Genomic DNA, 14,515 nt, shown 5'->3' with positions numbered 1-14,515 from the left:
GAAAGACTCGGAGTGTCTCAGAGTGCACAGACGTTTTTAAAGTTTTTTTGTGGCACATCGAGGGATTAATTCTGTAAATGTATTTCCATAGTAGTTTATGCACATGCCTCAATTGAATGCATGAGTTTTTGTGTGCGTTTTTAGAATTTATGCGCATCTTGGCATTTCTATCCAGTGTTTTTAATGCAATATCCCAAAATGTGCATAAAAATAGGTGGATGGAAATATAGCTACTGAGTCACACATAGAGACAGAGGTTGCCCCCACCACTTCACCCTAAAGATACTACATCACAATATCACAGCAGGAGATCACTGTTCTTCCCTACCAGTGGACAAAACACAGCAAGCCTCCACCTACAATCCAAGCATCACACCTAACCCCTCATTAATCCGTTATAATACTAGGTGACGGTGCTTATGAGAAAGCAACATTTTTAAACAACCTCTCATTTAACCAAGTGTGGGACTTCATTCCTTAGCTTTTATTGTTCTGATCTACAAGGAAGGGATTTCTACATGTTTATGGGCCAAAACTAGATATCAAGTTTTTTGCAGTCCCAATGTTTGCTCTGTGTGCAGATGTGCCTGACCATGTTTGTTTTTTTCTGCAGTACCAAAGGTGAAATACTTTCAGCATTCTACCTCAATAGCAATCCAGCAGCCTCAATCGTTTTGGGTCATGGGAACAAGGTAGCACACAGCAGTGTGGAATTATTACCTACAAAACAGTGATGAGAGAGACAAATTCTCACAGGCTCTGTTGCTTATCCCACCGACACACATCATTGTACGGCACTTTGCCATGAGTCCCAAAGAGGCAGATTTACAGAGGAGATGCTTCCCCCTCCAGCTGCTGGGCCAGCATGGCTCCGCGGGGAAAGGGATACAATGTAATCAGTCGAACAAAACAGAGCACTGGCCTGAACCGTGAAGGATCAACCAAAAAGCAGCAGGGGCCCACTCACCTACCACTAGCTCAAATCTCCTCTCTGATGGGCGCATCCAGAGAAATCTCAGAGGATAAAAGAGATGTTTGATTCCAAAGATAAAACCCAAGAAGGTAGAACTAAAAGGCAGGCTCAGGGTTATGGAGGCCCGTGGGGTAGATCCCTGGGGTACGTCGCCTCCATATTTGAGACAGCCGGGGAAGATTGTGAGCACGTCAGAGCTATTTACTCATCCAGTGTGGTTTAAAGGTAAGAGGGAAAAAGGAGAGTGAACAACAGACCCCAGAGGATTATTGATCTTCACACACAAGCTAATTTGTCAGTCAGTGTTGGCCAAGTGCCCGTGAAAATAGTCTGTGCTCTTCCATTTGCTAAAGTTTGGTGTGAAAGCATATCAGCAGCATGACATGAGTACAGTTTTGGAATGAGTCTACCTGAGTGGACAGACTGGAGCCATCAACTACAGTAACTGTGTTAGCACAGCTAGCCCAGACCGAGTCCTCCAAGGCAAGAAGCGTCCTGATGGGATCTGAACCAACTGTTACTTTTCTACAGGAGTCTTGGCTCCACAGTTCCCCTACAAAACAGAAACAGAAAGACACAATAATTTCAACTTTTTGACTTTTGAGTCCATCAAATGTTTTTTTTTTTTTTTGGACTTCTCTTCAACTATGCAATGACACTGTGGTGGGAATGACAAAAAATGATCCAAATCTTGAGAAAAAAGTATAAAGAGTTACCTAAACATACCAGGCTCTTAAAACAAACTTCATACTTTTTTCCTCAAGATTTGGATCATTTCCACCACATTGTCATTGCCACAACATCTCAAATTATGTATTGCATTTTATGGTGGAAATGACAATGGTAAAAAATGAACTGTTAATGCTAATTTCATAGCTAGAATATAATGTAGTCTAAATACACACATGAAATATATTTTAAACCTATGCATAATCTGACCAAATTACAGCTTGAGTGGAAATCATACACAAAAACATTCAGCTTACAAATTATATTTACCTCAGTTTTTCCATTACATTTCATAATTCAAATCAAACTGAGAGTGTTATGTACTTGTTAAAAAGTATACAAACTAAACATTTCACAAGGTGTATGACTGTTTTGATTGCCATCAGCTTTAAAAATGTAATCTCCAGAAAATACCCCAAAATATTTCCTCTTGCAAATTCTAAAAGCTTTATGACACAGAAAAGAGAAATGAGGTAAAAGTATATGGGTAGTGAATACAATGAGGCCTGTGAAATACCTTGCTTGAAGGCAGATCGCTAATCCTATCTGGCGGAACATTTCAAATATGGCCAAAGATAGTCAATGCTAGTAAATTCGCATGTTATTGCCCTAAAAAAATAATGCTTCAAATAGCACAGCTACAAAAATGTGCTGCATGCTAATTCCACTGCTTTTGCCCTGGGCAAGTCACTTAAAGTAAATTGGTTTCATTAATACTCAAGAGTAAATCCTTGTGTTTGCAAGACAAATATGTATAACTGGTGGTGGAACTGTATAATTTCTGGCTACGTCTTGAAAACATACAGCTAGAGTAAGCACTGCAGTTTGTGGACTGCATATCTCCCTCAGTAAAACTGCCGCTTTTTATGCTAATGCTCTAACAGTGCCATGTTAATAACTGCGGCGTGTTGTGTAATCCAATTTAGACATTTCTCTCCAGTGTGCTCAGAACACACCAGACTTTTTCCTTGAGTTTTAATCACAGGGTTTGCGCCGTAGCCACCATGGACACCATTATGGGATGCATTACATAAGCTTTTTTCTTCATCTTTTTCGCCCCCATCACAGTGTGTTAATGAAGCAAAATTGGAGAGGGAAGCGCAGCGAGCCATTTAATTAACATTTCGAGTTGTTTATTTCTGCCTTTGAAACCAGAATAGCTTTACAATGACTTCCGACTTCCTCAGGTTAATTGCATGGCATATTCAAAATGTCAGTCTTCCCACTTTTTTCGTGCATTTGCTTTGAAAATATCCCCTTAGCCACTCTGTAACCCCTCATCCTCAAATAAAGGCCGCCTCAGATTTGCTTCTTTCAGAGACAAAGACCTTCAGGGGCGGAGAGGACTTATCTGGACACTCAAAGCATCTGCAGATGCAGTCTTTACTTTATTGCTCCAAAAGTAATAAAGTGGAGGGGGGAGAGATGCTGTTTCATTCAAATGGGTGCTTATTGCTTCTGGGTGTAATATATTTACGTATTTCCTTTGGAAAGTTAGACACCTCATTATTATCCTTATAAATTGTGCATACTTTTGATTAAACACAACAAAATGGTCCTATACCCTCTTAATGTATCTAGGAAAAAAAAAAAAAAAAAAAACAAGAAATCTCCGGCCGAGCAATTTCGGCTTGCTCATACGTTTCAAAATATATATATATATAAAAATATTAACAAAATAAAAAATTGGACATCTTTATCCTGTTCAAAAGTTTTCACCCCTCGGCTCTTAATGCATCGTGTTTCCTTCTGGAGCATCAGTGAATGTTTGAACCTTTTTCAATAGTTGTGTTTGAGTCCCTCTGTTGTCTTAAGTGTAAAAAGATGGATCTCAAAATCATACAGTCACTGCTGGAAAGGGTTCAAATATGCAAAAGATGCTGGAAATCTGATAAATCTGGTGAACCCGGAGGATTTTTCTGAAGAACAGAGCTCAGTTTAACTGCTGGACAAACAAGGGACTCATGAACAACCATCACAAAACAAAACAGCAGTCGTAGATCATCCAGGTAACCACACACAGTATTAAGAACCAATGGTTCACAAACTTTTGAACGGGGTCATTTTAATAAATTCAGCTATTTTTTTTTGCCTTGTGGACTATATATAAACATATTTTTTTGTAATATATCTTACTCAGGACAGTACTAAATAAAAAATAACATGCATTTTGTATGATCTCTCTTATTTTCTATCTTATTCACATTTTCACAGATTGCCACTGTGTGTGTGTGATATAAATATAAATATTAATCCAGCCTGTACTTTCCAGGGAAATATATTTGTTTGTAATTTCTTTCTTTCCAGTATACGAATAGCAATATTCAATCACTACACTGCACATCAGCATAATTAATCTTACTTTCCACTTCAGTGGCAGTAATTCCTTGTTGACAGCCAGGTAAGTAGTGCAATGTGATAAACCCATTGTGCCAGGGTTGTCTGCCTTGCACCACCCACAACACACACACAGACACACAGCGCAGTCCCTCACTATCTATCATGTCTCAGAATGCAAGAGTTCTGCATGCCCGCCCGTCTCGTGTTGTCATTAGCCCATACTTACTTACTGCAAATGAATAAGGCGCAGACCCAGACAGAGGACAGACTTGTGAAATCATAAATTGCTTTCAAGATAATCCAGAATCTATTGGCTTTCTAACTAATACATACCAAGAACAATCTTATCGCTCCTGTCTCATCTCTGAATGCATTCAGAATACATGACAGAACTAATATCTTTCAAATACTCACTGAGGCATTCAACTAACAGAGGATGGACCGAAAAAAACATCCTTGAATGTTTGAATGGAAGGTTGATGAAAGAGCAAATTGAACACGGGGACAATCAGATTCATTTGTACTATTAATTTGATTTGATTACCCTTTCACTCTATTGAGTCCTTTTCATTTGGGGACATACTAATAATTACCACTCTTAATTATCCCACCCATTTAGTGTTTAATCCCATTAGTGTGAAAAAGAAAAGAGAAAATATACTGAATGCAACTGTCCATTTGTGTGCTAATGTGATAAAGGAAAAACAAGCCTAATAGGATAGAAATAACATAGACGTTTAAATCCGAAGTGATAATCCAAAATCCTAAACAAACATCGGCAGTGTATGCTGAATAAATTAGCTTTGTTTAGCATAATACATAAAAGCAAAAGAGAAACAACTATATACATCCTCACACAAATGATGAGACCTTAAATTAAAGGTTAAATTATAATATATATAAATTTTTTTTTAATACTTAAAAGACTAGGCACAGTAACATTTACCAGTGGGAAACTCAGAATTCTTTATGATACCCAAATTGGGACATTGGAAGGGGCGTGCCTACATAAAAACAGGGTAAAAAACAACAACAAAAAGAGTAAAAAATGAATAATATTTGTATTACTTCATTTAATTTCCAACTTGAATTAATGACAACTTGGAACTAACTCATAAGTAAGAGCTTTTCAGGTGCACTTGAAGGCAGCATGAGTGCAAGATGTGAAAGAAAGGATGGCAAACTCCACATAAGTATAATGAGACATCAAGCATTATGTAACTCGTACCTCCTTGATGTCTCCTGTAAACCATCAGTGTTCCATCCCGCAGGCCAGCGAACAGGAAGTTACTGGAATATTTGAGACACAGAACTGGACAGCCCTCAGGGTTACGGAGAGTTACAAGACACTGGGCGGTCGTGTCCATACTGCCATAGAACAGGATGCTTTGGGAGAAAAACATTGAAGAATATTCAAGGACATTTATGTGGGAAGAAGAAAAGAAAGCTAATGCTTTATTTCCTCTGTGCATTTGCCTTGATATTGTGTAATGATATTTTAAAAAGGAAATTTCTGTTCTCTGTAGCTAATCAGTAAACAAATCTCTCAGAATACCTATTGTTCTTCATAAATGATTGAGCTTACTGAGAAAATCACAGTGATTTTAAAAGAGAAATTCATTTAATTTCTGCCAAGGTGACTGCACTTCAAACATTTCTGTACAAATCACCATAAAACTACCCAAATGTTTTAACATGGCAGCAGAATTATTTTTAAAACTCTTTTTAGCTTACTACGCATAGATGCACCTGCTTCTTATCTTTGTGTATACCGCAATGTCTGTAATGGCACCTTAAATCTGATTAACCACTCTCACTTCCCCTATTGCAAGACATGTGCCCAAACAAACAGCTATTAGGCTATTAGACTTGGCTACCACTTGGTTCTCACACACAGCAGAGAGAGCCGACAGGAAAATAATGCAGCATTGATGTGGCATTTTATTTACATAGAACCAAAGCAGCATCAATTTCTTTAATACTACAGGCCAAGGTGGGTTGTGTAAAGATGCCTTTATATTTAACAGGTTATCTAAAGCAGGGTTTTTAAGAACTTTTTTAAGACCTGCACAAATAAAATGTATACCATATTGCTGGAGTAGAGCAATGTCTATGGTAATAACCATAAACCATAAAATTACTACAAATACGTACATTTTAAATGACTTCATAGTTCAAGTAATACAGGTTTTGATAAAAACAAAAAGTTTCTTTCTGATCCACTGACTGAATGAAAATGCCATTTTAGTCCCTGACAGTCGGTGGTGCTAATAACCCCCTGTAATGTTAACCCAGGGGTAGGCAAGTTCAGTCCTAGGCTGCGTCCGAAAACCTAGGTAGCTGTCTTGCTGCCTCGCTGTCTTATAAGAGAATGACTTGTACGGCAGCGTTTGTGCATGAAGGTACCTCACGAAATTGATTTCGGACAGACTTCTGAGGCAGCGTAACAGTTTAATGATCTACAGCAATATAGTGCGAGCTTTGGTGAGAGCTAAACAAATATTTAATTACTACAGTATTAATTTCTCGATAGAAATTATATCATAATTTAAATATGTTGGTCAAAATCGTACATTTATACACAAACTGAGCAGCAAATGCAACTTACAGACGCCATCTTTATTTTTCTAGCTCAACTGTCACAGAATGGAAAGCACAGGATTGTGGGATATCAAAGGCAGCTAAGGATATATCTATGCTTCCTTCAAAAAAATCGATCAGATGAAGGCATCTCGGGAAACAGGAAGTGAAGCTAACACTGGATTTGGACGTGCCTTGATGCCTTACTACCTTGAAATGTGTCCTCAGAAGGCAGCATTTTTGTAGTCTTCGGATGCAGCCCTAGAGAGCCGCTGTCCTGCAGAGTTTAGCTCCAACCTTAATCAAATACACCTGAACAAGCTAATCAAGCTCTTTGGGATTACTAAGGCTAAAGGCAGGTGAGGGTTTTTTTCAGCTCTCTAGGACCGGACTTACCTACCCCTGTGTTAACCCCTGTATACAATGCAGCTGCGCTTTTAGTAATGCGATGGGTTTGCAGGTTTGATACAAACACCATAAGGTAAAAATTGTCATAATTCATTAAAGGTGCCATCGAATGAAAAATTGAATTTATCTTGGCATAGTTAAATAACAAGAGTTCAGTACATGGAAATGGCATACAGTGAGTCTCAAACTCCATTGTTTCCTCCTTCTTATTTAAATCTCATTTGTTTAAAAGACCTCTGGAAAACAGGCGAATCTCAACATAACACTGACTGTTACGTAACAGTCGGGGTGTACGCCCCCGATATTTGCATATGCCAGCCCATGTTCAAGCCATTAGACAAGGGCAAAACGTCTGAATGTGCACAGCTGAATCATCAGACTTGGTAATCAAGCAAGGACAATAGTGATATTTGTAAATTGTCTTTCTAAATGTTTCGTTAACATGTTGCTAATGTACTGTTAAATGTGGTTAAAGTTACCATAGTTTATTACTGTATTCACGGAGACAAGAGAGCCTTGGCTATTTTCATTATTAAACACTTGCGGTCTGTATAATTCATAAACACAACTTCATTCTTTATAAATCTCTCCAACAGTGTAGCATTAGCCCGTTAACCACGGAGCATACTATCAAACTCATTCAGAATCAAATGCAAACATTCAAATAAATACTATACTCACAGGAATTGATGTATGCATGATGAACACTTTGTAAAGATCCATTTTGAAGATATATTAGCTGTGTGAACTTTGTGTTTGCTGTTTAAGGCAGTTGAGAGCTTGCGGGGGAGCGGGAGATTTAAAGGGGCTGCACGCTTAATTGGTGCATATGTAATAATGGCTCAAAATAGGCAGTTAAAAAAATGAATTTAAAAAAATCTATGGGGTATTTTGAGCTGACTCTTCACAGACACATTCAGGGGAGACCTTAGACTTATATTACATCTTTTTAAAAGGGGTTCTAGGGCACCTTTAACAGTAGGTCATAAGCAATTGTTTGGCATGCAGCATTCATTGATTGCGAACTGCTCTGAAACCACGAGCCAGTACAAACGTGCAGCATTTGTAATGAAGTTTAGTATTCACATCAAGTCATATTCCTGTTTTTCTGTCTCCAAATATGATAAGACTTTTCTTATGCCATTTTATATACATTTAAGATGTTTTATGGCCTTAAAATTGATACAGCTAAATGTAACTTTTTAGGGACGCATGGGGCCTTGATTTAATAGGTACTTATTTAATATGTGTTTTCTGTTCCTCTGTTAAAATTTTTTATATTAAACAGTCTTACCTGCCATCATCAAGTCCTACACAGATAGTATTTCCAACTCCAGTGGAATTGTGAGGGCCGGTTTCAGCATCCTCTGAAGGGGTGGGCTCAGGCACATATTCCAGACACATCACTCGAGCGCTCATCTGAAGGGATTTTACAGGCCGAGGTGTGGGTCTGTTCAAGGAGAAAATGTCCACCTGGCCTTGAGAGGAATCACCTCCACTGGCTACCTGAAAAAACAGAGCAAGGACAGCACTATTATAGGTAGTCATCCAACCAAAACCGCTCTCATATCCATGACTATACAGGTAGGGAAAGAAAATAACAGAAGGGAAGGGTCTTTCTGTTTTTCTGCCACTTTCAACCACTCCCTCAAAAATTCTTGCACTTCCTGTGTACTAAGCTTCCCAGGCGTGTTATTTTAGTCTCGTCACTTTCAATTTCACGGTAATGGCAATGTTAAAATCATATATCTCGTAAAATTCAAACTTATAGTCTTTCGCTTAATAAAGTCTCTAAAATTCATGCACTATCACCCATAACATCAAACATCTTTTTTTGAAACTCCAGGGATCTTTTCATCGCTGATGCAGAGGAAAAGGTGGGGTGGAGAGATGTCTTTTGAAAGCCGCTGAGCTGTTTGACAATGGAGGGTTTCCTTTGGGCTGATGATTGATCGCCTTCTTAAGACAGAGACTGAGATGACAAACTCGATCCTTGGTGAAATTACATGTAGTTGACAGAATAAGACTTCAGCACAGTACTGCTCATAAATCCATCCTCTGGTGCCTTGCCTCAACAATTGATCTAGGTTCTGCTCCCATCCATTTTCCTACAGAGTTGCTTTAAAATGCACTCTTGTTACACATTTGGATCGCATTGCATCATAAATTAATAATCCCCCATTTCATGAAAAATAGTGTTTGTCTTCGCCCCCTGCATGGCCGCTTACCTCCTCTCATGATTACTCGTTCATGCATAATGCAAGGGAAGCAAGCCGCTCGCTATTAGAAATTAAACGAACTGATCAGCATCCCATCATGCCCGCCACACAAATTGGCTCATCTCTCCTTGTGCGGCACTAAACTGCTCCAATTACAAAATCCATACAAAAAAGCCTTCGAGAGGTGGTTTAACTGAGGGAGATAAAGGGGAAGAGTATGGCAGAGAGTCAGCTGACCTCATTATAAATAGCACTTGTTTAGGGGCCATCATTTATGATTACCACAGGATACTGAGACCAGTTGCTGACCATGTTGAGTGTGATCTATATCTAAATAAATAAAAATATCTATATAATATCTATAGTCTATATACATATCTATATAAATAAAATAAAAAACAAACAAACAAACAAACAAACAAAGGGAAAACAATGGCAGAGTGGGAGGGATGCTGCCAGACAGCAGAGATTAATTCTCATTCTCAGTCATGTTATGTGAGCAAAATGGTCAGGCTAAATATAGTCTTTAACCTTACAGTTCCCCTCTAATTTGCATGCAATCATTTGTCTGATTTGTATCACAGTGTAGAATCTAGATGGCCAAGGTCTCGTGGGCTGGGAAGAGCGAGGCAGAGCAAATAACAGCCTGTTAAGGCAACGCAGTGGGAGATAGGGAGGACTTATCTTCAGGCAAGAGGCACAAAAAAATAACTGAATCTCCCTATGTTTTTTGCTACTGAGCCGCAACCTCCAGCGGGCCCTTGTTCGCCTACTTTCTCACAGAGGCCCAAATCCATGTGCGTGAACACGATGATGATCTACCCCTCCTCTTTCAATTTAATTCATCCAGATTAGGTGGAATTACAGTTCCCTGACAAACTCATCAGTACTTGTTTGGAGGAGTAGATACCTGGAATCATGCCCTGGACGCATCCCTGTTTTTTGGCCAGAAAGCCATGAAAACCAGCCTTAGAGCCAAAGCTCTGGACAACAGAACATTAATTAGGCTAAAATTGACTAAGAGCCTAAAGGGAGCAAAGGTAGCCTGGGGAGAAAGACTTCATCTGTCTATTTGTACACACTGGGCAGATTCAAACATTTGTATTTGACATTCTTTAGGAAGTGTTTGGCTTTATAGATGACAAACTGAGAATGACAAATAGTGAAAATAATGCTGTATGCACCATTCAGAACTGAACTGAAAATACATTTTAAATTCCAGTCCAATTCTTGATGTGTAGTATTAGAATTAGAACTTTGAACAAACTTCATACAAGTTGAAAAAAAAGAAAGAACAAAAGTCTAAACATTGTGATAACTCATTACATGTCATTATCATACATCATATCATATCATACAAAATACATCATACAGTATCATCAACTTGTGTATAGATCTATATACACTGCTCAAAAAAATTAAAGGAACACTTTTTAACCAGAGAATAGCATCAAGTCAGTTAAACTCCTGGGATATTGATCAGGGGTGCGTTTCCAAAAAGCATCGTTAGCCAACTAACATCGCAAGTTCCTTCGTTACTTACATAGTTCAATGATTTGGTGTTTCCCGAAACCATCGTTCAAACGAACATTCGCAAACTACATCGCAAACTTGTGTGGTTGGAACGACAGCTTTCGACCTGTGGTTAGAAGCATAGTTTCCTGTTTTTATGACATGTGAACTTGATAAATCGTTATCTTGAGCAAAATAAGCAAGCTGACATCAAGTAAATGTATATCTTTTATTTCGAATATATACAAGTGTCATTTATATATTTTAGTTTGTCAAGAGATTTAAAGCACCGTTTTTGGAGAGTGCGCATGTGCGTACGTGCTCTAGTATGTAAGAACAAGCATTTGATTTAAACTGGAAATAAAGCAAAATAACTGAGGAAAATGAGAATTAGTTCTCTAATGCCAAGTCTGTAATTTATAGCAGAATTTCTAGCATTAATTCGATCTCAAACGGATTCATTTAAAGAAGTTATTATTTGTGACAATACGGTTTTGGGAAACAGTTGTGACTAGCTAGTTGATTTGTTCAGTGATGCATCGTACTATGGTAGTTCAGCAGCAAGTTACATCGTTGTTCGGGAAACGCACCCCTGGTCAGTTAAGTAGCAGAGGGGGTTGTTAATCAGTTTCAGCTGCATTGGTGTTAATGATATTAACAACAGGTGCACTAGATGGGGACAATGTTTGCATCGACAATGAGATGACCCCCAAAACAGTAATGGATTTACAGGTGGAGGCCACTGACATTTTTTTCCCTACTCATCTTTTCTGACTGTTTTTCACAAGTTTTGTATTTGGCTAGGGTCACTACTGGTCGCATGAGGCGATACCTGGACCCTACAGAGATTGCATTGGCAGTTCAACTCCTCCAGGATGGCACATCAGGATTGCTGTGTCTCCCAGCACAGTCTCAAGAGCATGGAGGATATTCCAGGAGACAGGCAGGTACTCTAGGAGAGCTGGACAGGGTCATAGAAGGTCCCTGTGGTACTGCAGAGTCTATGACGGCCAGCTCCTCCTCTCTGGACGTCAAGTGTGTGTGTGTGTGGGGGGGGGGGTGATAGAACTCTCCACCTCTCTGGATGTCGAATGGGGTGGAGAGATAGGGTTGAGCGTAGGGTTAGGTTAGGATTAGGGTGTGGCTGTTCAGTCGCTCCTCCTCGCTGGATGTCTAGCGAGGGGGTGGTAACAAGCTCCACCCATTTGCTCTTTATCGAGCACATTCTCCCTTGACCCATCAGCAGGACCAGTATCTGCTCTTTTGTGCAAGGAGGAACAGGATGAGCACTGCCAGAGCCCTACAAAATGACCTCCAGCAGGCCACTGGTGTGAATGTCTCTGACCAAACAATCAGAAACAGACTTCATGAGGGTGGCCTGAGGGCCCGACGTCCTGGGCCCTGTGCTCACTGCCCATTTGCCATTGAACACCAGAATTGGCAGGTCCGCCACTGGCGTCCACTGCTTTTCACAGATGAGAGCAGGTTCACCCTGAGCACATGTGACAGACGTGAAAGGGTCTGGAGAAGCCGTGGAGAGCGTTACGCTGCCTGTAACATCATTCAGCATGACTGGTTTGGTGGTGGGTCAGTGATGGTCTGGGAAGGCATATCCATGGAGGAACGCAAGACCTCTACAAGCTAAACAATGGCACCCTGACTGCCATTAAGTATCGGGATGAAATCCTTGGACTCACTGTCAGACCCTACGCTTGTGCAGTGGGTCCTGAGTTCCTCCTGGTACACAACAATGCCTGGCCTCATGTGGCGAGAGTATGCAGGCAGTTCCTGGAGGATGAATGAATTGATACCATTGAATGGCCCCCATGCTCGGCTGACCTAAATCCAATAGAACACCTCTGGGACATTATGTTTCGGTCCATCCGACAAGGCCAGGTTGCACCTCAGACTGTCCAGGAGCTCAGTGATGCCCTGGTCCAGATCTGGTAGGAAATACCCCAGGACACCATCCGCCGTCTCATTAGGAGCATGCCCTGACGTTGTCAGGCATGAATAAAAGTACGTGGGGCCATACAAACTACTGAGTACCATTTTGAGTTGCTGCAATGAAATTTCAGAAAACTAGCCAGCTGCATCATTTTTCACTTTGATTTTCAGGGTGTCTTTGAATTCAGTCCTCTGTATCATTTTCATTTCCATCAAATGATGTGGCATCCTTTCGTTCCTAACACATTACCCAATCCATATCAGTATAGATATCCAGCATGATATTTTTCCCCATTGAGATCTGATGTGTTTTCAAAGTGTTCCTTTAATTTTTTTGAGCAGTGTATGTATAAATATATATTTATGTGTGTGTGTGTGTGTGTGTGTGTGTGTGTGTGTGTGTGTGTGTGTGTGTGTGTGTGTGTGTGTGTGTGTGTGTGTGTGTGTGTGTGTGTGTGTGTGTGTGTGTGTGTGTGTGTGTGTGTGTAGATATTTGGTAAAACTTTACAATAAGGTTCATTTGTTAACATTAGTTAATGTATTAACTAACATGAACTAACCATGAGCAATATATTTGTTACTGTATTTGTTAATCTTTGTTAGCATTAGTTAATATAAATACAGCAGTTCATTGTTTGTTCATGTTAGTTCACAATGAAGTAACTAATGTTAATACAACTCCTGATTTTAATAATGTATTAGTAAATGTTGAAATAAACATTAGCAAAGATTAATAAAGGCTGTAGAAGTGCAGTTCATTATTAGTTCATGATAACTAATGTTAACTAATGAACCTTATTGTAAAGTGTTACCATATATGTATATGTACCTGTATATGCTGAATTACACTTCCTGTAATTCAAATTCAAAGTCCAATACAACGTCCTGTGGACAATTTAATTAAAATGCCTTCTCATGAATCAAAAGAGATCAAATTTTTTAAAATGTTTGTGCCTCCACTGCAATGACATGGTTTAAAGAAAAGAAAAGATATAAAGCATAATTCTTGTGCCACTAGCAGCACCAAAAGGCATAAATTATTATCCCAAATACGCCTTCCGTACCCTACTCTGTTGACATGCCCAAAATCATGCCACTGACATCAAACGTACAGAGCAACTACTTACTTTGATCATTATTAACCAACTAACCAAATAAATAAAATCCTAGGAAGTACACTGTGAACAGGCAAAAATCAATAGCTGAGCCTCAGCCTTACAGGTGAAGAGGCTAAGAAGAGTGAATTTGGCAGATGACTGGCTGGCTTACTGTCTTGGACTGATTAGAAACAATATCATTATTTTGATCTAAGCCATGAGAAAAATTCCAGCAGCCCATCTTAGAGTGATCTGATTACTGTCACTGCTCATTTGGAACACTAGTGAAAACTGCCTGTTTTGATGATGATGATGTGCTATCAGTGACTTATAAGTTGGAAGTAGCAAACGACTGAATCATATCCTCTATTCTCACATCTCTCAGTCCAGTCGAGTTCACCGAGAAAATGACACCTGCTATAAGCGGAAGATGTGTTGATTGCTTTAGGGGTTTATTTAACCCTGCTATAAGATTGTACAGCCAGAATTTTGACTCAAAGGATAAAGTCTGGTCCACATCGCAGCTTATTTTGACAAAGAACTGCCAACTTATAGAGTTAGTTCACCCAAAAATGAAAATTATCCCATGATTTACCCACCCTCAAGCCATCCTATGTGTATATGACTATCTCTTTCAGATGAACAATCAGAGATATATTTACAAATATCCTGGCTCTTCTAAGCTTTATAATAGTAGTGAATAGGTGTGT

At 39.4% G+C, this 14,515-nt stretch overlaps 1 protein-coding gene across 5 annotated transcripts in view; it reads right to left on the bottom strand.

The window, feature by feature from the left end:
- The window catches only part of arhgef10la (Rho guanine nucleotide exchange factor (GEF) 10-like a), a 162,592-nt gene that overhangs the window by 23,388 nt on the left and 124,689 nt on the right, over positions 1–14,515 (bottom strand). For all 5 annotated transcript variants that reach the window (XM_067388019.1, XM_067388020.1, XM_067388021.1 and 2 more), the window contains 3 exons: positions 8,325–8,536; positions 5,271–5,428; positions 1,384–1,526 (listed from right to left, as the gene is read on the bottom strand). In XM_067388019.1, the coding sequence (XP_067244120.1) occupies positions 1,384–1,526; positions 5,271–5,428; positions 8,325–8,536 (513 nt within the window). The remainder of the gene's footprint in view (positions 1–1,383; positions 1,527–5,270; positions 5,429–8,324; positions 8,537–14,515) is intronic.

Source organism: Chanodichthys erythropterus, chromosome 6 (assembly GCF_024489055.1).
Source record: "Chanodichthys erythropterus isolate Z2021 chromosome 6, ASM2448905v1, whole genome shotgun sequence".
Taxonomy (NCBI): domain Eukaryota; kingdom Metazoa; phylum Chordata; class Actinopteri; order Cypriniformes; family Xenocyprididae; genus Chanodichthys; species Chanodichthys erythropterus.
The sequence above is the reverse complement of the archived record's forward strand: the minus strand, read 5'-3'. Positions and strand labels throughout refer to the sequence as shown.